The sequence below is a fragment of the Lampetra planeri genome, chromosome 20 (assembly GCF_965212315.1).
Source record: "Lampetra planeri chromosome 20, kcLamPlan1.2.h2, whole genome shotgun sequence".
In the NCBI taxonomy this organism is placed as follows: domain Eukaryota; kingdom Metazoa; phylum Chordata; class Hyperoartia; order Petromyzontiformes; family Petromyzontidae; genus Lampetra; species Lampetra planeri.
In genome coordinates this window covers 801,493-828,777 of record NC_136126.1, presented here as the reverse complement: position 1 = coordinate 828,777, position 27,285 = coordinate 801,493, and the positions used below count along the sequence as shown (strand labels likewise).

At 52.5% G+C, this 27,285-nt stretch overlaps 1 protein-coding gene across 1 annotated transcript; it reads left to right on the top strand.

The window, feature by feature from the left end:
* Positions 1-458: 458 nt before the first annotated feature.
* On the top strand, positions 459-26,132 carry USP33 (ubiquitin specific peptidase 33). Its single transcript, XM_078603190.1, is given in 26 exon segments — positions 459-1,672; positions 4,810-4,908; positions 5,330-5,383; positions 5,612-5,674; positions 7,402-7,554; positions 10,559-10,658; positions 10,846-10,915; positions 11,603-11,716; positions 11,968-12,046; positions 12,694-12,900; positions 14,050-14,268; positions 14,270-14,366; positions 14,805-14,945; positions 15,197-15,306; positions 16,075-16,250; positions 17,105-17,199; positions 17,850-17,883; positions 18,348-18,393; positions 18,586-18,766; positions 19,148-19,274; positions 20,087-20,256; positions 20,459-20,540; positions 21,113-21,221; positions 21,977-22,079; positions 23,244-23,312; positions 23,774-26,132. Coding segments are annotated over 25 exon segments (3,096 nt in total). The 5' UTR covers positions 459-1,672; positions 4,810-4,827; the 3' UTR covers positions 24,190-26,132.
* Positions 26,133-27,285: the final 1,153 nt, after the last annotated feature.

The window sequence follows — 27,285 nt, the reverse complement described above, 5'->3', positions numbered from 1 at the left end:
ACTAACATCATCAGCAGCAGTCAGTACTAACAACATCAGCAGCAGCAGTCAGTAGTCAGTACTAACATCATCATCAGCAGTCAGTACTAACAACATCATCATCAGCAGCAGTCAGTACTAACATTATCAGCAGCAGTCAGTACTAACAACATCATCATCAGCAACAGTCAGTACTATCATCATCAGCAGCAGTCAGTACTAACAACACCATCATCAGCAGTCAGTAGCAGTACTAACAACATCATCAGCAGTCAGTACTAACAACATCATCAGCAGTCAGTACTAACAACATCATCATCAGCAACAGTCAGTACTATCATCATCATCAGCAGTCAGCAGAGGTGGGACAAAGTCATTGTTATGCAAGTCCAAGTCGAGTCGCAAGTCATCAAATTCATGACTCGAGTCTGACTCGAGTCCAAGTCACATGACTCGAGTCCACACCTCTGGCAGTCAGTACTAACAACATCATCATCAGCAGTCAGTAGCAGTACTAACAACATCATCAGCAGTCAGTACTAACAACATCATCAGCAGTCAGTACTAACAACATCATCAGTAGCAACAGTCAGTACTAACAACATCATCAGCAGTCAGTAGCAGTCAGTACTAACAACATCATCAGTAGCAGTCAGTACTAACATCATCATCAGCAGCAGCATCATCATCATCAGCAGTCAGTACTAACAACATCATCAGCAACAGCAGCATCATCAGCAGTCAGTACTAACAACATCATCAGCAGTCAGTACTAACATCATCAGCAGCAGTCAGTACTAACATCATCATCAGCAGCAGCAACAGTCAGTACTAACAACATCATCAGCAGCAGCAACATAATCAGCAGCAGTCAGTACTAACAACATCATCAGCAACAACATCATCAGCGACAACATCAGCAGCATCAGCAACAGTCAGTACTAACAACATCATCAGCAGCAACAGTCAGTACTAACAACATCATCAGCAACATCATCAGCAACAACATAACCAGCAGAAGCAACAGTCAGTACTAACAGCAGTATCAGCAACATCATCATCCTCATCAGCAGCATCAGCAATATCATTCGCAGCACGAACAGAATAAGCAACATCATCAGCACTAACACCATCAGCACTAACATCAGCATCATCAGCAACATCAATGATAGCGTTATCACTATCGTCAAAAACATCATCATCAAACATCAACACCGTCATGCAACATCATCACTAACATCAGCAGCAGCAGCATCGCCATCGTTAAAAACATCAGCATCGCTGATCATCATTGGCATCATCACTAACATAAGCAGACGCATTATCTTCGCAAACATCACCATCAGAAACCTCGTCCTCTACTGATTCTCATTCTCATCTCTCTCATCCTCTGGTCTGATCTACTCTTCGTTCTAATTACACTCGAACTCTGTTCACCTCGTTTTATTTTCGCCATCATCACCACCATCATCACCACCACCATCATCACCACCACCATCATCACCAACTTCCCTCCTCCCCCCCCCCCCCCGTATCTTCCTCCTGTCCTCCTCCCCTTCCTGACCACCTCCTCATTCTCTCCGCTCCTCTACATCGCCTCCCCCAAGCAGCACCACCACCTCCTCCTCCTGCCCCTCTCCGCCATCACCACCTCCTCCTGCCTCATCAGGCCTGGCCGCGTCATCGTGAGGAGGTGAGCCCTCTTCACCCAGGCAGCAGCAGCAGCAGGTCATTGTCACGTCTGTTCTATAACAACGTTGTTGTGTTGCGAGTGTTGTTGTTGTTTGGTTGTTGTTGCTACCGACAGCCATGCGAGCTCGCGGTTGTTTCGCGTCTGGGTTCGTGGCGTAGGCAGCGATTCGCATTGAAACGCAACGAGCGTTGGCTTCGCCCCCAACACGAGCCGTGCCATCACTAGCCATGGCACCAGACGTGTCACATCAGCCAAAACAAACCGTAGCACTAACACTGGCACCAGCAATAACAACCTACCGAGGCACTAACACTTGCCTTCGTTGTAGCCCTGTCGCTAACCCCAGCCGTAGCACTGACGATCGCACTCTTCCTAAAGCTAAGATTGCCACTAAAACTAGCCCGACCATTAACGATAGCCATTGCACTCGCCCTCGTTCTAGCACCGGCTACACAAGATTCGGCACCCTCATTGTCGTGATTACAGCTTCATGGACCGTCGCTGCACCCATGATCATGATGATCAGGCACATTTCACTGCAGGGGTCTCATTACTGCTGCTTAACGCTCTCGCGAGCACATTTCACCAACCCACAGCCAACGTCAGACACTACTCTGAGATTAACAGAGCATGCCAATCAGTAGAAAGCCATTTAAATTAATTTATCTCAATTGTACCTTTGATTACTCCTTTACAGTGCCCCTATTTATGAGGAACGAAACGAGATGTTATTGCAGGTTCAGGAGGAGAGAGGCGTCCAGTGCAATCCAGAATCGAGCACATTCTCAGACGTGGAAGCGTGATGAAGGAAGTTCGCTACGAAAGGATGCTGGCGGCGCTGATGATGCTATGTGTGATGATGATGCTGGCCCAGAATAAAGTCAAATGTTTAGATCTGCGGGGCACATTTTCACAGAGGTGAGAGCGTGATGAAGGAATCTCCGGAAGGGCTGTGAATGTCGGTGTAGAGGTCAGGAGGCAGACCGGCCATGGAGGCTGCTCGACAATTTGAATGAAGGGGGTGGGCAGGGAGCGTGCAGCAACTTGAAGAGGAAGACAGCTCGGAGTGGACAGGATCGACATCTCGATGTAGTTGGGCTATGGCACTGTACAGTACCGTCAACAAAACACAGCCCCACCATCGCAAAACAATCCTCGCCTGGTGCCCATTGTCACGCGTGGCATGCGGGCAGTGAGGCGCGGGTACACGAGACACACGCGCAGGTAGCCAGGCTACATTCCTCCGACCAGGCTCCCTCCCCCAGCCAGGTCGCATGTTCACGGTGAGCAATGCAGACCTGGAGGTGGGAGCAGAAGAGACCCAGAGTCTGTGTGTGTGTGGGATGCCTGGTCTGTGTGTGTGTGGGGGATGCCTGGTCTGTGTGTGTGTGGGGGATGTCTGGTCTGTGTGTGTGTAGGGGATGCCTGGTCTGTGTGTGTGTGGGGGATGCCTGGTCTGTGTGTGTGTGGGGGATGCCTGGTCTGTGTGTGTGTGGGGGATGCCTGGTCTGTGTGTGTGTGGGGGATGCCTGGTCTGTGTGTGTGTAGGGGATGCCTGGTCTGTGTGTGTGTGGGGGATGCCTGGTCTGTGTGTGTGTGGGGGATGTCTTGTCTGTGTGTGTGTAGGGGATGCCTGGTCTGTGTGTGTGTGGGGGATGCCTGGTCTGTGTGTGTGTGGGGGATGCCTGGTCTGTGTGTGTGTGGGGGATGTCTGGTCTGTGTGTGTGTAGGGGATGCCTGGTCTGTGTGTGTGTGGGGGATGCCTGGTCTGTGTGTGTGTAGGGGATGCCTGGTCTGTGTGTGTGTGGGGGATGCCTGGTCTGTGTGTGTGTAGGGGATGTCTGGTCTGTGTGTGTGTAGGGGATGCCTGGTCTGTGTGTGTGTGGGGGATGCCTGGTCTGTGTGTATGTAGGGGATGCCTGGTCTGTGTGTGTGTAGGGGATGCCTGGTCTGTGTGTGTGTGGGGGATGCCTGGTCTGTGTGTGTGTAGGGGATGCCTGGTCTGTGTGTGTGTAGGGGATGCCTGGTCTGTGTGTGTGTAGGGGATGCCTGGTCTGTGTGTGTGTAGGGGATGCCTGGTCTGTGTGTGTGTGGGGGATGCCTGGTCTGTGTGTGTGTAGGGGATGCCTGGTCTGTGTGTGTGTAGGGGATGCCTGGTCTGTGTGTGTGTAGGGGATGCCTGGTCTGTGTGTGTGTAGGGGATGCCTGGTCTGTGTGTGTGTGGGGGATGCTTGGTCTGTGCGTGTGTAGGGGATGCCTGGTCTGTGTGTGTGTGGGGGATGTCTGGTCTGTGTGTGTGTAGGGGATGCCTGGTCTGTGTGTGTGTGGGGGATGCCTGGTCTGTGCGTGTGTAGGGGATGCCTGGTCTGTGTGTGTGTGGGGGATGTCTGGTCTGTGTGTGTGTAGGGGATGCCTGGTCTGTGTGTGTGTGGGGGATGCCTGGTCTGTGCGTGTGTAGGGGATGCCTGGTCTGTGTGTGTGTGGGGGATGCCTGGTCTGTGTGTGTGTAGGGGATGCCTGGTCTGTGTGTGTGGGGGGGATGCCTGGTCTGTGTGTGTGTAGGGGATGCCTGGTCTGTGTGTGTGGGGGATGCCTGGTCTGCGTGTGTGTGGGGGATGTCTGGTCTGTGTGTGTGTAGGGGATGCCTGGTCTGTGTGTGTGTGGGGGATGCCTGGTCTGTGCGTGTGTAGGGGATGTCTGGTCTGTGTGTGTGTGGGGGATGTCTGGTCTGTGTGTGGGTTTTGTTACCTATTATTTTTGTGAGTGTGTTGTGTTTGAAAGGTTCACCAGGGTGCTGTGTGTGTCGTGGGTCGGTCACGTGATGTGTGTGTATGTGAGAGCATGGTGTGTGGCGATGACACCTGGGGTGTGTGTGAGTGATGTGAGCATGATGTGTGGAGGTAAGACCTGGGGTTTTGCGTTTAAAGAGGTTACCTGGATGGGGGGGGGGGGGTATGGGGTTGTGTCCAGGTGTGTGTGTGATGTCACCTGGTGTGTGTGAGCGTGGTGGTGCACGACTGGGTTAACCGTGGCGCGGAAGTTGTGTATATGCATGGTGTGCGGCTGGGCTAACTGTCCTGTGTGTGTGCGTTGGGGTCAGGTTAACTGCCGTGTGGTATTTGTGATGCGGCTAGCAGGGCCGTGTGGCCGACGATATGGGCAGCTCTGAGGGGGAGTGTGTGCACCTCGGCAGCGTTGGGGAGGTTACGAAGGAGCAGCTCATCCAGAAGTCCAAGGTGGCTCCAAAAAGCATGTCTCCGCACACCTCGTGCATACGCAACATGGCACTCGCACCAATCCCAGCTCTTACTCTCGGAATAACCAAAGCCTCAACACTAACACTTTCCATATTCGTAGTTTGTAACCGTAGCTCTGACACCCTTATTCAAAGCAATGATCACATCCCGCTGTGCGATCGCAATTGCCGATCTCAAACACCGAACCGCACAGGAACACCGTTGCCTGCCAAGCTCATTCGCTGGAAACTTTTCAGATATTCACCAGGCTCCTTTTGAAGCCACCCAACAGCTGAACATGTATCAAGTTATAATCTTTGCTGATTGACATACAGATGGCTATAAGCTTGAATACTAACTCTAGCCTTGACACTCGCCCTGGTCGTGGAGCTAAACACTGTGGCCCCACTGTATGTTACAGGGAACCTGCCAGTCGTGCGCAGCGACTGGCCCCAACCTCTGGGCCTGCCTGCAGGTGAACACGATTCACGCGCACACACACACACGTGCACGCGCGCCTGCATTACTCATCCAAGCTTAACAGAAATGTTACAACTCGAGCCAACTAGCGAGTGTGGACTTTGCGATTGTACGCGCGTCAGCAGCAATGAAGTTGATCGCGATGGTTAAAGGTGTTTGATGCCTCCCGCCTGACCATGACACTCCCGCGTGTCTGTGTGCGTCTGTTCATCTCACCGGAAAGGATGGCTGCACATACGTGGGCTGTGGAGAATCGTTCACTGACCACAGCACTCTGCATGCGCAGGTACGCATGGGAGTGCCCGTGCTGTGTGCACGAGCATGAGAGGGAGGGTTTGTCGGAGGTCACAGGACACCACTACATTGGTGGCATCAAACTGCTGCACCTAGCCTGGCACAAGAGCGATGTTGACATCACTGTTGCTCTGGATGTATCGGGAGTGGCAGCAACATGGTCGACACATCCTGCTGCGAATCTGCCGACCTCCGTTAGCTTTCCGGCCGTGGCTAACATCGGTAGCAAGTGGTAGCATAACTCATCCACCTCCCCTAAGTTGCCTGAACCTTAAGCGAGTGTCTGGTAAGGTGTGTACATCAGCACTGGGAAGACCAGTGCAACCGATCGCGGTACTAGCAACACGACTCCGTTGCGTACCATACCAGCCTTCATAGGTGCTTGCTAACAGCACTTAACCCAATAGTCTACGAGGCTAAACAAAGAATCTCTGAAGGCATAGACTCGCACCAAGGGGAACTGAAAATGTAGTCATGGGTGGAGTGACAAAGCCTTGTTTGTGTACGCTGCAAACGATGGTGGTGGGAAATGATGGTTTCTCTTTGACTGGTAGTGCTAGTAACCCACCATTTTATTCATAATCACAAAGTGCATTCAGATAAGTGCAGTGGCAATGTGCATCGAGTGTATATGTTGGCTGTGGTTGTGATGATGATGCGTCAATCCAGCATGCACGTGAGTTACGTGGTCTCAACAGTTTGCGTGTGTCAGTTGTAGGTGATGCATCGGCTGTCACTGCAATAGGCAGCCGAGATAAATTATCATTAATTTGTAATTTCAACTTCTGTTTTTGGAGCATCACTGTCTTGAGTTGCAGTGATTATAATATTATTATTTATCCAACAATATACAGTCACACTCGGTCTGAAGACTTATTATATAAGATTTGCTACATTGGGGGTTTCACTAAAACCGATTATATTGTGTGTTTTTAGCTATAGTAAGAAACCGTAAATCCCGGTGGAAGTCCATGCAGAACAGGGAGAGAATATACAAACTTGCACACTCAAAGGTGCCCAATTGATGAATTAAACCCAGTTCCTTCTTTCTGTGAAGTCCAAGTGTTACCGCTGTGCCACCCAGAAGCCAACAGCACCTTATGGGTGGGAGTGGCCCCTTCCACGTGTAGTGAGTCACTTCGGAGACACTAATAGTAGGAGCCATACACGTTTATTCTACACTCTCCACAGTCTAGGGGATAACTATATAAGACTTCGTGGACGACGGCTCCATTCCCAAACCACAGCAGCCTCGAACCAGCGTCGGGGCCTCCCTTTTATCCTCCCCAGCGTGGCCTGGCTCCGCCCTCGGCCACGCCCCCTTCTAGAACCTACCAGAAGGTTCTGGGCTCTGCCCCACGTGTCCCCTCCGTCACCTTTACCCTACATCCGTGCCTGTCACGTGTCCGACTGTCAGACCGGCCACTGTATCCTCAAATGCCCTTCACTGCCAGCAACCGGCGCTACGCACTCCTGGGCACACTTCACCTGCCCTGCTGGTAGACCGGGCCACTACACCCACCATCCCGCAGTCTACCATTAACCAGCGCTACGTGCCGTAGTGACCCATTCTATGTCGCTACACTAGCACTATCCAGGCTCAAACCCGCTTAGCTTGCCGCTACCGCCGCACGTACTCCGGGGAGGTTTCGGCCGTTCGTGGCACAGCCCTTACCTAGTGCCGACGGCTCATTGCGCCGCGTGTGTGCGTGTGCCCAGACGAGCAAGCACAGCCTGACGGTGAACCTCACGACGCTGCGGGTGTGGTGCTACGTGTGCGAGCGGGAGGTGTTCCTCGACAAGCAGGCGGCGGTGGCGGCCGGCGGCACCGCGCCCTGCAAGCCCCCGCCGGCCGCCGCGCAGCCCATGCCGGTACGATCGCACTCGCGCTCGCACGCGTGTGTGTGCGCGCGTTCATGTGTGTGTGCGCACGCTCGTGTGTGTGTGTGTGCGTGCTCTCTCTCGTGTGTGTGCTCTCTTGTGTGTGTGCGCTCGCGCGCACGTGTGTGTGTGTGCGCGCGTTCATGTGTGTGTGCGCACGCTCGTGTGTGTGTGTGCATGCGCACTCTCGTGTGTGTGCTCTCTTGTGTGTGTGCGCTCGCGCGTGTGTGTGTGCGCGCTCGCGCGTGTGTGTGTGCGCGCTCGCGCGTGTGTGTGTGCGCGTGCTCACGCGTGTCTGTCTGTGTCTGTGCGTGCTCGTGTGTGTGTGTGTGTATGCACACGCTTGTGTGTGTGCCCTCGTGTGTGTGTGCGCTCATGTGTGTGTGCGCACTTCTGCTTCCCCGTCCATGCTCACGTGGGACGCTCCAGATAAAGTGTTTGGGGCTTTGAGAATAATTCACCCTCCAAATATGACACAGAGTAGGATGCGTTTTCAAGCGCTGTAAAATGCAACCAATCGTACATGCAGATGTTAATTAGTGTACACCTGCTGTGCGTATATATATATTTAACCCTTTTGTCAATCCACTGCTGGATGAGGGAGGGCGCCATGTGGGTCGTGGGGGTCACTTGACCATCCTTCACCACGCCGGTCAGTACGGGTGGGTGAAGGCTCGCAGCATAGATGGGCCGGCATGACGGTGCAGTACAACATTATAATTTGCTGCACCATTGTCTGCTGCGAACTCCATAGCACCTACGTGTGCATGCAGTTCAGGTCTTGGGTCGATGAGTAACTCACCCTCCACATTTGACCCGATGCGAGCGAAATGTATTTCCATTTGGTAATATGCAACGTTGCCATGAAGTCGCGAGTCACTGGGGTAAATACCGTTCACTCTGCAACACTAACTTATGAGGTGTACATCCACCAGAGCCTTAACAGTTTTACTTTGAACTGCTGTAAAAAAACACCAGAGTACTGCGGTACATGAAACGTAGTCCGACAAACCTTACGTACCCGAGAAAGTTTCCCAAATAATTTACAGGTTTTGTATTATATGATTGGCACACTTGTTTAGCCAGGAAAGCCTCACTGAGTCTCAACACTCCCTTTCAGGATGGTCCTGCCCAGTTCTCGCAGAGTGGGGTGCGATGTTGCCGTGTGTTATCGCGATTGAATAATCTGCCGGTATTGTGTTTATTAGCATTTTGACCGTTTTGGCCAGTGCCGTTCATGTCGTGTGTGTCTGTGCGCTTGCGGTAGTTTCAATGAAGGAGCGCATGTTGCCACGGTTGCCCTTGATGTCGGTCGTCAGCCGTGGCCTCGTGAAATTAAAAGCAAAAAGATAAAAGGTGCAGTGCGGGGTCGATGAATAATGTAACGAGCGGCTGTCGACAACCGCCTGCCGCCGCAACGCAAACTAAGTGGCGCGGCTCTTCGCCTGCATGTAGGCCAATTGCATGCGAAGCGTAATTGACGTTTAAACGTTTGCGATTCTTTTGTTTAAACGATTGCGTTAGCAGTTATGCGGAGACGTCTTGGGAAAATATACTGCCCAAGTCAGCGTTTACAGTTGTGCTGTGCACGGCTCTTCCGATGCTGTCTCATGCCGAGCGACGTGCGGTACGACCCGGAAACGCATTTGGCAACGTTCAGAAATTCTCACTCTCGTGGAAGAAGGTCTTGAGTAAAGACCGTTCTATTCACGTGCATGATGGCAGCAGTAGCAGCAGCAGCAATATGTTCAGTCGAGGTCTGCTGCCAACGACAAGAGGGCTTGAGGAGAGAGATCATTCGTGTAGTTTTGCTATTTCCCCCTCTGTTAAAGAGTGCAGAGTACAGTGGTTTATCTTTTTGGTCCATATTTTGAGTTGCATGGCCACCAATCTGCGCCTTGTCGTTTATTATTACATTCATGAAGGAGGCGTGCGCATCGGCCTGTTGATGTTCCGATGCGGTTGATGGTTACACCAGCTTCTTAGAGGAGTAATGTCAGCTCCAGGAGATGTGATGTTTGGGTCTTGAATGAGGTGTGTATTCGGAACTTCAACATCGGGACAATCGGCACTGCAACAAATTCATGCGTTCACGTCGCAAGTGGTTTCTGCGCAAGCACTCAACAGCGTCCTCATTCAATCGTGAGTGGCGGTATGGCGACCTGGAGCAGCGGCAGCGTTCCTCACGGGAGCGTTTGATCGCTAACCCCACACAAGATGGTCACGGTTTCAGTTTTCCCCGGTCGTTATTGGACGACCGCATCGGCACATCGCAGGCACGTTTAGCCCTCCTCTCCAATACTGATGGGCAATTAATAATTAGCTCGTAGTGCGACTGCGAGCCACAAACCTCATATCATGGCCCACATGGTAACGCCACTCCCCGTGTCCATCAAGTCTATGAGTCTCTATGCAAGTCTACGGGTGAATGTCAATCTGTGGGTTTCTATGTAAATTTATGGCCCTCCATGTTAGTCTACATCTTGAACCATGGACTTCTTAGTAACGCCACTGCCCGCTTCAATCACTCGCTGGCAGAGTTTCACATAATCACCAGGCTACTCCTGGAGCCGTCCACTGGCTCGCTCACCAAACTTCATATAGACATTTAAATGTTGCCAATCAGCTGTCTGCAATATTAAAGAAGAGCAACATTTTGCGCGCAGCCCTATAACACGGCAACCTGAGTTCGACTCCCGGCCATGCCGAACATCAGTGACGAGTGATATCTTAGCTGGTCCCGGGCACTCACCTTCACCAACCAGCACTGATGTGTGTTTACCCAGGAATGCCTCACTGATGAGTCTCAAGCCTATTGTTCAGGCAGCTGCCGAGTTTTCACAGGAGGGAGGGTGATATTGCTGCTGCTGCTGTGTGTTATTTGCAGGTTATTTTTCAGCATTGGTGTGTATGTATGCTCACACTAATGGCACTTGCCCCAAAAGTCTGTAAAAGCTATATGGGAGATTTTGTCTTGTGGACTATCACTCGCCAGGACGGGGGCATCCGAGGAGCCTCGCCCATCAAGACCATCCCTGGGACATCCGGCGAGGAGGGAGAGTCCGAGATCGACGATGACGACCTTCGACCCCGAGGTCAGGGCCGCGGTGGAAAGGTCACCAATTATCGTGACGATGGCTCTGACGATGATAATGATTTTAACGTCAATTCAAATCGATTCTTGGGCTTGCGATGCGCTCGCTTGCCTCGTGGAACGCACCCAGAGCGTTGCGCCAGCGGAGACGAGAGTTTTAGTGAGCGACAGCGATCTCTTCCTTACAGGCCTCACCGGTCTGAAGAACATTGGGAACACGTGCTACATGAATGCCGCCCTGCAGGCGCTGTCTAACTGGTGAGTGGCCCTCCAAACTCGGCGTGCGGGGCGTTGACCTCGCGCACTTTAGCTCGTGCGGGGTGTCGGCGGCGTGGACCTGCGTTCCGGTGCTTCAGATGAAAGGGTGACTGGGAGCGACGGCCATAGTCGGAGGAAGTAAACTGTGTGTGGTGTGCTGGGTGTCTAAATATCTTGCAGGTCGCTGGCCTGGACAGACCGAACCGAAATTAATCACGAGGCATGAATAACATCATGTACCTGCAATAATGCAGTGTTGTGTGCGTGCGTACATGTGTGTGCGCGCGTGTATGTGTCTCTGCTTGCATGTTTGCCCTTGTTTGTGTGTCCATGTGTATGTTTCTGTGTCCATGTGTGTGTCTTTGTGTGTGTGTCGTGTAGCGGTTAGTGCGTTGCACTACGATTCCGGTGACCCGAGATCGATTCCCGCTCATGACCAACACCCCTCGGTCAACTCATCCTTAAATTAGTACCTGGTGTGGTGTGTAAAACATCACCACTGGGGAGACAAAGGCGGCCGGACATAGTGTTGGCCACCCACCCCCTCGTGTGCCGTGCCAGCCTTCATAGGTGCTCGCTAACAGCACTTGCCCCAGCAGTCTGTTCAGGCTATACGGGGGATCTTTGTGTTTCTGTGTCCGTGTGTGTGTGTGTGACTGTGTGTCTGTGCGCGTGTGACATGAGTAGCCCTCCGCTCACCCAGTTCTTCCTCGAGTGCGGAGGGCTGGTGCGAACCGACAAGAAGCCGGCGCTCTGCAAGAGCTACCACAAGCTCGTCTCCGACATCTGGAACAAGAAGAGGTGAGAGCGGGAGGGAGCGTGCGTCAGGGTCGGGATCACAAGGTGGTGCGCTTCCCCCTGCAAAGGTTTCAAATGGAAATGTCATTGTCTAGTGAAGTGACGCCATCGGAACGATGAGAATACCATCTAGAGAAAACAAGATGAGTGGCTGCCGTGTTCTTTCATGGAGGAGGAGCGGCGGATGGATCATGACCGATGATGATAATGATCAATTTCGCGGGACGTCATGTCGTGTGTTGTATCAACCGTAGGCACGGCTACCTGGTTCCCACGACTCTGGCTCATGGAATCAAACTCATCAACCCCATGTTCCGGGGTTACGCACAGCAGGTACGTGTGGCTACCTATAGAACTGTACGCGAGGGTCAGTGGTGGTGCTGGCAGGGTGGCCATGGTGACACGGCAGTTATGGTGGTGACGGTGGACTGGTCATGGTGCGGTGGGTGATGATGAGACCGTGGCGGTGCGGTGGTGACATGATAGGAGTGATGATTGTGACACACCGATAGGGGCGATGGCTTGGTGATTGTGAGACTGCGTTGGTGGGGTAGCGACAATTGGGGTGGTTTGTTGGGAGAATGATTCTGTGATTTTGGAACCCTGTTGGTGAGATGGCGATGGTCACATTGAGTAGGACGTGGCTTTGTGATGGTGAGACTGTTGGGCATTAGTGGTGATGCTATTGCGATGGCTTGGTGATGGAATGATGCAGTGGTTGCGGCACCCTGATCTTGCTGCAGTGATGGGGGTGGTGGTGGAGCGATGAGCGCGATCCTGTTTTGATGGGGCTTCGATAGAGCTTGTGCGTTGGTGATGCAATGGTGGTGGCGATTACGTAACGCCACTTCTGCGTGCAGTGACAGTAACGGTAGCGGCAGGCCAGCAATGGCGGTTCGGTGACCACTGCCGGTTGATGGCAAACTGCGGTTCCAGGGCAGCTCAGAATATTTACTTACTCTGGAGGTTGCCTCTCGCAGGACGCCCAGGAGTTCCTGCGCTGCCTTATGGACCAGCTGCACGAGGAGCTCAAGGAGGCTGAGCCGGATGATGCCCCTGCGCCGGGGCCCGCAATGGAGCAGCTGGCACCGTGCGAGCAGCACCGCACCCACTCCGACGACGAGCTCGTGTCCTGCGACTCGGGCATCAGCAGCGAGGTGAGGGGGGGGCGCCCCCCGCGATCTGGGGTACGTGTGTGTGTATGTGTTTGCGCGTGTGTTTGTATTGTTGTTCGTGGCCAGATAGAGGGGGCTAAATGTACGTACAGTATGTTGAACTTCGTTCACACCGTACGTAGCCAACCATGCTAATCGGAGGTGTGGGGGAGGGACAACAAACTAATCAAAAAAGCAGTTAGAAAGAAATTAGTTTTCAATCTCGATCTAAAAGTGCATAGTTCTAGTCGGTTCCTAATATCAAACGGAAGAAAATGGGCGTTGCGTGGGCTAGGGAGGAGATGGACTGATGCGGTACAGGAGGATGTGGAGCTGAGTGGACTTCCCGATGACCGCTATCAGTGGTCTCAAGGTCGGCCTCTATGGAGGAGATTCGTGCAGGACGCTCTTGTACAGTTGGTGGCAGTCGCCCTCCAGCATCAGCGGAGAGTCGGTCCACTCATGGCACATGGGCCTGTCCCGTGGCCTCCTGCTGACAGCAAGCCGTGCACGCTTTTTGTTGCTGCGTCAAAGTACAGCTAGCCTGGCACAAGCGCCGGAGTGACGTCACCGCCACTTAGTGGTGAATAGCGGTTGTTGTTAATGTGGTGAGGTAGTGATGATGATGACACGCCTGTGTGTTGTTGGCATGCTAGTGGGCCGGGCAGTGTGGTGTCAGTGATGTAATTTATGCCGCACTGAACTGTTGGTCGCATGTGAATGACTCTCTGGGCGTGTTGCGCACATGGACGAGTCCACCCCTGCTCATGAAACCACTAAGCTCACCATCAACATCGTCGGGCCCTCAAGCCCCCCATGGATTGTTTAAGACGAGGCAGACGTCTGTCACCGACCTTGTAGAGACTTGACGGTCGCCCTTCGCTATCCTGGGTCCACCACTTTTCTAATAACTCCACTGCTACCACCAGCTGTCCGCACCTCCGATTAGCACAGTTGGCTATGTACGGAAGAATTTCAACGTGCACACATACGTACATCAGTGAGATTTTGGATGAGGCCGTATTCGGCGTTCATTGTGAACCAACGCACCAGACCCTAGCAGACCAAGCGAAGCGAGGGTGCATTGACGATGTGCCGCGTGTGAGCGTACGTGCGTGCAACGGTGCTCATCGCTGTCACCTTCCTCCCCTCCCGCCGCCGCCAACCCCTTGCGCCGTGCAGTGCCGCGAGCGAGCCAACCTCGTCGAGGACCAGGAGATGGAGATGCTCATGCAGGACGAGACGGCGTCGTCGTCGATGGCGTCGTCGTCGGCGGCGGCGCAAGAGAACCAGCACCTGCCGCCCACCACGCGCCACCGCGACCGCAAGCGCCGGCTGCACCGCTCCAGCTCGGCCGACTCGGAGAGCGCCGAGGGGACGGAGGGGGAGGCGGGGTGCGAGGGGGGGGGGCGGCGGCGGTGCAAGCGACTCGTTGGGCTGCGGCGGCCGCACCTCCCCGCCGGCGCAGCGCAGCTCGCCCGTGCCTCCGCGGCACTCCGGTGAGACGCCCCCTGGCGGTTCGATTGCTTCGCTCCGTCGCTGTGCTTGGCGACGCGGCGACGCGGCGACGCGGATGGCTCGGTGCGCACTGCCGGTCCCGCTTGTGGCCGGGGAAACTTTTTGTACACAGCGTGGTGGTGCAGTGCCTCGCATCAAGGAGGGCCTGAGTTTCACTCCCTACTCAGGCTCATTTCTGCGTGCAGTTTGTTTCTCCCCTGTTCTGCGCGAGTTTCATCCCTGGTTCTCGAGTTTTATTACGATTTGCCAAACATCCCAATGTAGCAGGGCCCTCCTGAGAACGAGTCTTTCGACTCGTTGGGCTTTTCCTGGCACGAGAGAGAGGCCTTCATCCAGAAGTGGATAGACAATGGTTGATGACGACGATGACGACGACTGCAGTGGATCGGACATTGCGACGTGCTGCGTGTGCCGTGCAGACCCCGAGAGTGAGCACGGCGCGTACACGCCGTCGCGGCCGTCTAGCCCGGCTCCCGGTGATCGCGTCTACACCAAACTGTCGAGCAGCCCGCCCCGCGCCAGCCCCGTGCGTGCCCCACCGGGGCTGTCCCACGGCAAGGGTACGCACCGTCGCCACTAGGGGGAGAGGGGGGGGTGAGCGGGGGGCGATGTCGCCCGTGCGTACGTGAGTGCGCGTGTCCAAACACCATCAGTGCTCGCCAACAGCGCTTAAGGTTTTGGTAACACCACCCCCTCGTGCGCCGTGCCGGCCTTCATAGGTGCCGCTCGCTAACGGCGCTTGCTGTAACGGCCGTGTAGGCTACACGGGGGACCTTTGCCTCTGTTGTTTGTGCGTGTGCGCGTGTCGCAGGCTCGTCCTTCATGTCGAAGAAGCGGCAGCAGCCAAAGTTCCGGAGCGTCATCTCAGACATTTTTGACGGTTCCATCCTCAGCTCGGTGCAGTGCCTGACGTGCGACAGGGTGAGCCCCTGCCACTGCCTCCCCTTGCCCGAGTACAACTGTTGGTTCCTTTCCTTCGTGTGGGATTTAGGGATCAAGTGTGGGTGCTCCTGCCTCTTAAAAGACGCCCAGCCAGCGTCGAAGAGTCAGCCAAGATATATTCCATAGGTGCATCTCGGGAGCTGCTTCTAGTGGAGGCCCCTTGCACCTGCAGTGGCGCGAGCAAGCACTTGCAGGGCTGCACCTTTAGCTTGATGGTTGAGAAGCGGTAGAGCTGTGGTGCTGTTGAATGCGCACAGTGCCCTTAACTCGGCGACGTGAGTTCGGTTCCATTCCTGGCCACGACTAATGTCGGGGGGAGCGATATCCATGCCGGTCTTGCAGCTCCTTTAGGTCCTTACCCCACACCTCCGATTAGCACGGTTGCCTACGTACGGTGCGAGAGAAGTTCAACGTCCATACATGCACGCGTACAGGTCGACTCGGCCTTAAGTAAACACCTGGTCAAACTCGGCTTTAAATGAGTGGCAGGGAGTGGTCCATTGCGTTGGCCAAGTGAGTGGGTGATCGACGTCGGGGAGAGGGGGGGGTGGTTTGGAAACCGCGGTCGAGTGCGAGGGGTCGTCGACTTTTCAAACGACCTTCGGGCAGCGTTGTTTGAAAACGTCAATGAGCCACGACGCCGAGGCACGGGGCCGTCTAGGCAGGGCAGTCACGGCCGTGGTTGTGACTGTGGCTGTGGGTGCGGCGCCGGCGGTGGACGGTGGCGCGCGGCTGCGTGCGGCCCAGGTGTCGGCGACGGTGGAGACGTTCCAGGACATCTCGCTGCCGATCCCCGGCAAGGAGGACCTGGCGAAGCTGCACTCGGCAGCCCACCAGGGCGCCGCCGTCAAGGTGGGCGGCGCGTGCTCTGACGCGTACAGCTCCCAGAGCTGGCTCACCTTCCTCATGGACTACATACGCAGGTGAGTGCGGCGCGGGGGTGCTGAGGTGAGACGGGGGCGGGAGGGGCCAGTGGGTGGAACGCCTGCCAGGGGTCTGGACAGCAGGGTGGTGGTGCAGTGTTTCAGAGCTCTGGGGTTGATTCACGAGTCGGGCGACCTTTCTGTGTGGAGTCTATAGGTTCTCTCCCCCTGTTCTTTGGGTTCTCCGGTTTCCACCCATAGCTAATTTAAACTGTACAATATAACTGGTATTGGCCTAAGCATCGCCAATGCTGCAACAATTACCTGCAAATTACTCAATTGAGATCACACACAGCCACAGCAATATTGGCGGGACCCTCCTGATTATGCAGTCTGGAGACTCGTTTAGACTTTTCTGGGTTAACACACATCATAATGATAATAAATCATAGATTTGTAGTCGAGGCCACGTACATTGTGTCGTTACGACCTTCCACCACCTGACACGGCCACACAAATTAAATTGTCACGTGGTGTTCCAGCATTTATTATCATATCAGCTCCCCAGAATTCTCGCAACAAAATGTTGCAAATCCGTTTTGTTTGAAATTGCGTCGAGCGTTGTCAGGACAAGATCCAGGCAGAAAGTCCGGATTAAACTCCATTGTATCGACTGCCTCGTCGGGAGATCGGATCGAACCGGCCCCCCCTAGATTGTGAGTCCAGCGTGCTGCCTATCGTACAGCGGGCAGGGTGTGATCGCTAGAGGACGCGTTCGCGGTGAGCTCGGCACGCGGCTGGCGTGCCACGTGGCCGCCCTTGTGGCACGCCGGCCGCACGGGTGCCCTTCGCGGAGTGCCCGGCGGGGGCGGAGGGCGCACGTCACATGTCGGGTCTCCCACCGTGACGCGCAGGTTTGTGGTGTCCTGCGTTCCCAGCTGGTTCTGGGGCCCCGTGGTGACGCTGCAGGACTGTCTCGCCGCCTTCTTCGCTGCCGACGAGCTCAAGGGTGAGGGAGCGGCCGCCGGCGCTCACTTAGGTCCAGCCGGCGCTGTCTCGTGCTGCTGGGGTGGCCGCCCGCGCCGCATCGCCAGTGCCCGTGCCCGTGACAGCTGTCCGTGGGGTTTGTATGCGGTTGGGGGGAGAGGCTGCCGTTTCCGGCAGCATGGGGCGGGAGTTGAACCCACAACATCAGCCGCTTCCCATTTAACGGCTTTTTCTTATCGATTGGTGGATCGTTGATTTGTTATTGCATGGTGGAAGCCCCTTTCAAGGGATGATCTCGACTTTGTTGAAGGCCCTAACCCCCCCTTCCCCCTCCCCCACCCTAAGGGATTCCCTGGAACTCGTCGGTGCTGCCCCGGTTGTTTTGCCCTTAGGGCTGTGCCGGAGTTTTGTTTTCCCCTGCTCTAACCACCCAGCCTCCTCCGTCATCCTCTCCCGCAATCTGGCTTTGTGTTGCATGATGTGAAATATCTTGAGTTGCATTCGCATTTGGACGCGATAGGAATTGTTGTTTTGCGTGTGAACCAAAGCCTAGATCGCCCCATAACATTTATGATAATGACAATGATGTTGTTCCAATGATGATCACCCTGCACTCACATTTTCTCACTGCACCCCCGTCCTCCTCCCCCCCCCGCCAACCCGGTGGGATAGGAGACAACATGTACAGCTGTGAGCGGTGCAAGAAGTGAGTGACTCCCACTGCTCACATTGCATCTCAAGCGCAACCGCTGCCCTCTTGACTTGCCCTCATCTGTTATCTTCCACCCACCACCACCATCTACCTACCACCCACCATTCACTACCCACCACTTACTACCCACTACCTTGCCACCCACCATCCACCACAGTCTACCACCCACCGATGAGATAAAATTGTGTGCAGGAATTGGATGGATGTTGCATCCAGAGACCATGAGTAATGGCAATGGCTTGGGGTGAGGGGGAGGTGGGAGAAGGCCTGATGATGATGAGCCCTATCCATCGTGGAAGCCCTAACTCTAACCCTTGCCCCCAGTCGTATCCCTAACAGCATCCTGACCCCATTAATCTGAGCTTCAACCCAAGTAGATCCAGGGAGCATGGAACCACCTAGGCTCTTCACGCTGCCCTCTGAACTCTGACCCCCACGTGTTTGTATTGTGCCTGCAGGCTGCGCAACGGCATCAAGTACTGCAAGGTGCTCAAGCTGCCCGAGGTCGGTGCACAACGACATTTCACGTCCATTGCACGTTACATGGGTCCACCTGGACCCCCGCCTCTCCTCTGGGTCCCGCTGTGTCACGCTACGTTCACTGTCATGTTATAAAAATGAATTTGAGAGCTTCCTTGAGATGAAACAATTCCACTCGCGCACTCCCCCCCCCCTACTTCTGTGCCCCCCTCTCAGATCCTCTGCGTCCATCTCAAGCGCTTCCGGCACGAACTCATGTACTCCACCAAAATCGGCAGCCATGTGGCGTTTCCCACCGAGGGCCTTGAGATGCGGCCCTTCCTGGCCAAGGAGAGCCAGTCCCAGGTTACGACCTACGACCTCCTCTCCGTCATCTGCCACCACGGAACAGCTGGAAGTGGGTCCCACCTCTTGCGCATTAATTGGCTGATAACGTCTTAATATATATAGATGACTGCAGATCTCGGACACATACTGCTTGTGACAGCTCGCCGCCTTCCATCTTGCTTCCTCAGCGTTCATGCAAATTGTGAGATGCAATTTGCATGAACAATTAAGCTATATAAATCAAATTTAGTTTTTATAATTATAAATTAGACGTAATACAAATCCACATTGTATTATAATCCCAGCTCAGTGCTTTGATCTTTGAGCCACCTGTCGACTAGCCGTGTCTGTACATTATAAATATGTATCCATTTATCGGCGCCGGCTGCGTGGCCTCGAGTAACAGGGGGGCGACGGCTCACGGACACCCTCCCTGCCCGTGACCCCGCAGGCGGACACTACGTGGCGTACTGCCAGAACGTGATCAACGGGCAGTGGTACGAGTTCGACGATCAGTGCGTCACCGAGGTTCACGAGACCGTCGTGCAGAACGCCGAGGCCTACGTTCTCTTCTACCGGTGAGTGCCGCCCAACGTTCACGGCGCGTGCAAACCGAGAACCCGTGACCCAGCGCTTTGCCTGTCGCCTCCTTGACGCTGTTCAATCGCTACTGCCGTGGTTTACTCTTCCCCTGAGCTTGATTCGTCGATTCCTCATGCACACTTTTTGAGGACTTGGTTTTATTCTACACTGTTGAACCATCACACTGCGGGTCACAAGAACTCACTTTCAGACCAATGCCCCAGGTCACTTGCAAATTACCCTCACCCTGGCCTCTTTGAGTTCTCACCACCTGATTATATCCAAAGCCCGCCACAAACAAACTCTTGTGTCCTATACGCCATGGGGAGGCCTTCTTCCAGCAGTGGATTGACGAAGGGCTGTGCATTTAAACAAAATTATCACGATTTTATTATGACGCTGATCATTACGGATATTCTATTGAAGTCAGTTTGGAATGACCCTGAGACGGATATTCTCCACCCCTCCCCTTTCCTCTGCCCTCCTCCCCACTCGTCCTGTTATTGTGCCGCTCCTCCCCTCCCCCCCTTCATCTCAACGTTTCCCTTCTCTTCCCTCTCCGTCTCGCTCCTTCCCGCTCACCATACCTCGCTTCATCTCTCCTCCCCTCTCTTCCACTCCCCTCTCCACAACTCGCTCTGCCTCCCCACTCATCATCACTGCTCACCTCCCACGTCTCTCTTCTCATCTCCTTCACTCTCCTCCCTGCACCTCCCCTCCCCACTCCATATCTCACTTCCCTCCTCCTGTTCCCTCTGCGTCTCTCTCGCCTCTCTCGCCTCTCTCGCCTCTCTCCTCCCCGCTGCAGCAAGAGTAACGAGGAGGCCATGCGCGAGCGGCAGAAGGTGATGTCGCTCGCGGGGCTCAAGGAGCCCAGTCTGCTCGAGTTCTACATCTCCCGCCAGTGGCTCAACCGCCTCAACACGTTCGCCGAGCCTGGGCCCATCACCAACCAGGACTTCCTGTGCTCCCATGGAGGTGCGGCTGTGACCGCCGTTGACCCTGTGTGGCTGGTCGTTGAGTTAGAAAGTCACCTGCTTCTCTCACATTCACACACAACTGTCGGTATTATTTGTCAAATTGTTACATTGAGTGTGCGTTGCGCTTGCAAGCAGCACTTGCCCCAACAGTCTGGTAAAGGCTCTGCGGGGGATCTCTGTCTGTGTGTGTGTTTCATCAGGTGTTCCACCACACAAGTCGAGCTACATAGACGACCTGGTGGTGATTCTCCCGCAGAACGTGTGGGATTACCTTTACAACAGGTGAGGCTTGTCGACTCGCTAAAACGTACAAAAACGAGCAGTAACAACAGCGTTGGTGGTGTTGGTGTCAACATCGTTCCTTGGGCGTGTGTGGTGTTGTTATTGCTCAGTTCTACAAATACAAAAACACGACACAACTACATGTGTGTGCACTGTACAAGCAATACTGTACACGTACATGTTTTTATTTTTTGCATTTGACCAGGAGAGCTGTACACATACACATTTACACATTCGCGGTGATGATGCTTTAATGTCCTTATTTACTTTAATGTGTACTATACAGTCCCGCATACTGTAAGAACGCAATAATTAGACATTTGCCATTGCGTGCGATCGTGATACGCGGGGTCCCTGACATGACATGATCGCCATGTGGAGGGAGAAATCCACGTTGCTATGGCTACGTTTGCTCGAAATGGGGAGATGGTTACAAGCACGGTTCGTTATGTAACGAGGTAATACTGTACGTCTAAAATCATACTTTTCAAATGCTGTAACAAAAAAATACGAGCTCTACATGCTGATAGCGGATCTCTGCTTGTCTCCCCCCCCCCCCCACCAACGCACAGATATGGAGGCGGTCCAGCCGTGAACCACCTGTACGTGTGCAGCGTGTGCCAAGTGGAGATCGACCGGCTCGAGAGACGACGCAAAACCGAGATGGACACCTTCATCAGGGTGAGGTCGCCAAGACTCGCTAAGACTTGCTACCTCTTTGTGCAGCGTCCCGCAACTTCGATTAGCACGGTTGGCTCCGTACGGTGAGAAAGAAGTTCAACATGCATACATACTTTGCCAATGAGGTTAATGATAATCAGGATAATTAAGGTTTGATGAAAATTATTGTGTTTTTATAGAGCACCCTCCTTTACGGCCGGGGCGTCTCGGAGCGCTTTACACGCGATAAGCGACTTGTGCCACGTTTAATCTCAGAATCAGAGGACATCTGATGAGCTGGGAAGCTCTTTTTCACAGATGTCCGGATCTCAAAGCAGCTGTCCCTGTGCGGCGCAAGGTGACTCGGCACCTGGCCTGCAAGCGGACATTTGCCTTGCCAGTCAGGGGCGATGATTCCTGTGCGTGTAATCCTAATTTCATAATATGCGGGTAATATTTAGAATTTGGAAAACCATGACGCCGGCATACAAATGGTCTGCCCGTTTCAAATGATGTCAGGGGTTTTTTAATGTCCAGGTTGAAAGCGCTTTAATGCATTAGCTCAGTCCACCGGCCTTTTGGTCTGCCCATTTGTCTGACTCTAACAGGGGGGGGGGGGGGCCACGATAATGTTCGTAAAGATGATCCGATACGAGCAAAACTTGGGTATAAAGTTTTGTTCCTGTTCGGGACCTACCCTAGAGATAAGGGGCATGTGTCCCAAAGTCTTGAGGTGTGGTCACACCATTTAGACTCGTTGTGTGTGGTGCGAGCAGAAGAACAAGGCGTTCCAGGCGGACGAGCACCCGGGCGTGATCTACTGCATCAGCATGGAGTGGTTCCGCGAGTGGGAGGGGTTCGTCAAAGGCAAAGACAGCGGTGAGTGGCGGTCACAGAAAAACCAACATCAGCATTATCAACAGTAACACCACCAGCAGCATCAACAGCATTAACACCAGCAGCAGTATTATCGCCGAGGAGGGCGGCTTAGGGTTTGGCTGTTTAAGCTTCTGCAAGCTCCCCTGGCTGATGCCTCCATATGTGCATAATGTCGGTCTCTTTGAGAAGTGCGATGTGTGTGTGGGATCACGTGCGAGAATCTTAACGCGTTAGACTGCGGCTCGCCTGGATATCCAGGCATTCTTTGGGTTAAAAGTACAGAGTTGATACAAGGAAAATAAATATCAATTAGTTCTTGCAGGCACATTACAATTGCAGTGACAAAATGCAACAATACTTATCGGGGGTGCAGCGGTGGCCAATGGTGGAGCCAGGATTTTCAGGTAGGGGGGGGCAACCCCTCCAGCAATGAAAAATGATAGAGGAGTTGTTAGTAAGTAAGGACTTGTCCCTTGCTTTTTATCCGACGCGTGTGCGGCGATGGGCGCAGCCATCGATCGAGGGTCGAATTCGAACCGTGTGTGATCGGCATCGCGCTCGCTGAAGGTGTTTGCCTTCATGGAAGTCGTGTACTGGATACGTAACTGCGCACAATTATGTGAGTCACTTATAACTGCTTTGCCATTACTTATTGCCAATTATGGACTCGGACTATTGTCCTATCATCTCATAGTGTCCCTGGCACGTAATAATAATATGCTACACAGTGGCAGTGGGGGTCGCAAGATGCCGATGTATTACTAATAAACCCCAATGATTCGATCGAAATTAGGGATTTTGATCGGATCATTGGGGGGGCGTGTGAAACCCACCCCCCCCCTCCGCCAGTGGCGGTGGCGCAGTGGTTAGTGCACTACACTTTTAACCCGGCGACCCGAGTTCGATTCTTGGCTACAGCTAACATCGGCAGTGAGCAATATTGAAACCCCCATGGAGGGGGTGGTTAGCACCATGCATGCAACGAGTGCTTTCGGCTGCCGCGTGCCTGTTGTGGGCAGTACAGAGCAGTGCAGCAAAATCGAAATGTTGTATTGTACCTCTGCTCCAATGTCTCTGCTGCCCCCTTCAATCTGTGCTGACCAGCACGGTGAAGTATGGTCTGTTGCTGTTCACTGTTGAGTGTGTTTTGCGTTTGTGTTACAGAAGCACCAGGGCCAATCGACAACAGCAAAATTGCAGTTAACAAGGGCGGCCACATCGCAGCTAAAGCAGGTGATGGGAAATAGCCAACCGTTATGAATGTAGCGCTCACGTTGCAGCTACTTGTATTATAATAGATGGCATGATTAAGCAGTGTAGCCGTGCGTCGATTCATGCATGAATATCGATTCAAAGTTTGTGATACAAGCATGAATATTGTTTAAAAGTTCGTGATACATGCATTGAATCGCAATTGTAACAATGCACGCTTTTCAGTTTGTGTTGTGTGTAATCTTTTCTTTCAATCACATGGATTTTGAAAAGCAACTGACGAAATTGTAACTGTGTAGAATCTGGTAATTCTTTCGATGGCATCAGGAGTTGCTCGATATGTAACATCTGTACCTCCTGTATGAGTACAGTCACGTGTGTAATGCTTTCATTAAATTACCGGTGGATGTGAATAACTCCGAGCAACTCCGAGCAACAGCTGACAATCGTGAACCTTTATCGACCCCCTCTTACCACTACAGGTGCAGACTATGGGCAGATCTCCCGGGAGACCTGGAACTACCTGGTCTCCCTCTACGGGGGCGGCCCCGAAATCACGCTGGGCCAGGGCTCATCGCAGGGTTCTTCCGGCCAGGGGCTGGCGGCCCAGGCCCAAGCCACGGCCCAAGCCATGGCTCAGGCCGTACCAGTCCAGACATCGACCCAAGTGCCGGTCCAGCTGCCACCGCACATGCCACCACCGCCACCTGCCTCGCAAGTCTCCGAGGTGGTGGTGCGGCTAGCCTTGGTCTCAGTAGCAGCAGGAGGAGCTGGAGGAGTAGGAGGTGCAGCAGCAGAAGGAGGAGCAGGAGCAGCAGAAGGAACAGCTGGAGGTGAAGACAGTGAAGACACTTCCACTATGGAGACCAAGATGGAAGTGGAGTTAGATGTGGCGTGAAAGGAGGCGAAGGTCCTGCTGTTTCGTGTTTGGTGGAGGGGAGAGAAGTGGGCTCAGGTAGAATCATGGTGGCTACTACAGCAGTTAAATAAAGGTAGTAGGGGTGTACGCATCTGCCTAGCCGCCTAGCCACCTACCCGTCTACCTGCATACCCCTGCTGCCTCTTTATTCCCCGCGCCTGTGGTGGGTTTTTTTCCATTGCGTGCCCCTTGACGCAGGGTCGCGGCAGTCCATCACCTGGGCTGTTTTGCAGTGCTGCGCTGTCGAGTTGTGTGCAAGTTGAGTGTGCGTGACTGAGTAAAGCAAGTAATTTATAGCAGAGGGGATGAGTGACGTGCAATTAACCCAATTAGAATGATCTTTGTCGAGCACTTGACGTTACAGCGTACTGTGAAATAGGACCAGGCTACTGGAGAAAGGGACCATGAGAATGCTCCGAAGTTTATTAGCAAATACTGTGCGCCCCGACTAAGCAGCTAGTTGAGTGCGTGCGTGTGTGCATTGTCGCTGGTGCCGTGCTGATGTGGAGGTGAATTTGACGGATATCCGGTCGTTGTGCATAAACGATATGCTATGATGTACACATTCTCTACGTTTTATTTATTGTGCATCTCTACGTTGTGAGGTTTCGATCGAATGGCACGTGACCGACGGTAGCGCTGTTGACAGCAGACGGACCGGTTGTCTTTCAAATGAGCGTTGCCGATCTTCCAGGCCGGTTTGCAAAAATGAGGTGGCAATGCTTTTTTTGGGGAAGAGGTTGTGATGTAACCAACAGAGAACAAGTGCAAATAATAACACGTCTTGCGTTGTATTTAGTCGTCGAACTTACCGTTCGGTGCAGCATTACGCTCTCTTGTTGGTTCATTTTATTATTAAGCCAAATTAACAGTTGCAGTCAGTTATCGTTAAACATGCGTCTGTGTTGGTCGCAAAGTAGTGCTTTGTTACGGCAGTAATTACAAGTACAGTCTCAGGAGGTGGCTGGGGTTCATTGAAAACACTATTGTATTGTTGTGGATACCAGAATATTCTCGTGGATTAACGAGGAACTTGGAAAATACATAATTCATTTCCAAGTTTGACGTCATTCCGGACACCAGAAACGCACAGGTAGCTTCGAAGCGTGTGAAGTCAGTTCAGCTTGATTCACACAATTCGCGAGGACGATTTTGCAAGAACTTGTCGTGAGAACGATTCAGGGGGAGAAACGGTGCTTGTATAAACTCTCAAACTTCTTGTTTTTTTTCCTTCCTCCAAATCCTAATTTTGTATCACATGGCACCTTATACGAACATTGAGAGTCCACATTTATAGTACGAGTTGGCCAACAGCTGAATTTATTGACATTCCAGTAGCGTTTGTGCCGCCGATTCAAGAATCGCACAATTGGCCTGTTGATGGTGATGGAACCAATTGTGCACCGTCTGTGTGGCTGTGGGTTTGTGCCCAGGTTTGTAGGGCAAAGGTTGGCCAGGTTCGACTCGCTGGTCCGGATATTCGGGGACGTTTTGCCACGCAGCGCGGTTGTGACCTGTACTCATTGATGTCGTCGGTCGTTTGCCACAGGGAGTCTTAATGAGAGAATGACCCCGTGACATCCTCTTGTCTGTTTGCGAGCTAAGGCTTCTGAATGTTGACTGATATAAACCCGAGGCAGGCAGTCTGATGAGATTCTAGCTTTAATCTCATCACTATTTGACTACAAGGCTGCAGCCTTTCGCCCAAGTTTGGTATGATGGTTATTAGTGTTGGGATAACGGCTCGGACTTGTTAATGTGCATTTGGAACTGATGGAGCTGGGCTTGTGAATTAGAAGGTCCATTCTCATCGAACGGCCTCTCCGCTCCTCGGCACCATGCGCTGAGCAATGCCTCGTCATAATCTTATCGCCCGCTGTGTATGGGACTCGCATTATCGCTTAATAAAGTCAGTGAAACAGTATGGCGTCCGCGTTGTGTACAGCAGTCACAGACGGGGACATTGCCAGTTCCAAACAAACCACTCGTCGGAGACGGGAGCTCTTTCCCTCAGAAAAATACCAAATAATTAGAAAAAAAACTTGATTTTTTTTTCATCAACATATTTATCTTGCTCAAAACATGTTCCCGAAACAAGCTCACATTTGCTCCCAGTGAAACTAAAAATGTTGAAGACTTCCCAAAAAACACTAAGATTGAGGTTGAAAATGTTGTTCCAAACAAAAGATTGACGTTTTGTTCCCAACGTGTGTTTTTAATTTTTTTAAACATTTATGAGCAATCATTTGTTCTCCAGAAAATTAAAATATTGGAGAGATTCAAACGAGCGACCGAGAAGTTCCAAACGGGTGTGAAATTTTGTTTATAAAAAAGCAAAGAGTTTAAAAAAAAATTGTTCCTCTAAAATAAAAGCAATATGTGTTCCCAAAAGTCAGACATTGGTTCCCAACAAAGCAAAATGTTGAGATTTGAAACGAATATTGAGATGTCTTGTTCAATATTGACCTTTGTCTACAACAAAACCAAGCAAAATAGTGAAGAATTTCCAAGTTAGAGATTTGCATTTTGTTTCCAACCAAGGATTGAAATTAACACAAACTCAAATGTATTTTCAATAAAACAGCAAAATATCCGCAAAAACGGATTCATTTTTAATTTTCCCTTAGACTAATATAGATCCCAGGCAAGCAAAGTTTCTCAAAAATCTCAAATGTATTCCCTCTAAAAAGACTTACATTTTCCAGCAAAACTAAATATTCTAGTTTCTAAAAAGGGACCATTCCCAAACAAAAGTCTGACGCTTGTTCTCAACAAAAGTGATATTTCCCCAACAACAACGTTTAAAGAGTTTTCCCTAAACAAAAAAATCTACTTTAAAGTTGTCAATATTCCGTTTTTTATGATTAAATGAGTTTACACCCACTGCCACGAAAACAAACCGACCGTGTACCCCCCCCCCAACACACAAACATTTATAATTCGTCCCCTCACAAATCGATTGGCACATTCATTATTTCACTTTTGTTTTAATTCATTTACCCTCGCAACGTGCGCGCGACCAACAACAGGCACCGTGGCAGTGGGACACTTCCCACTGCCACGGTGCCCCCCCCC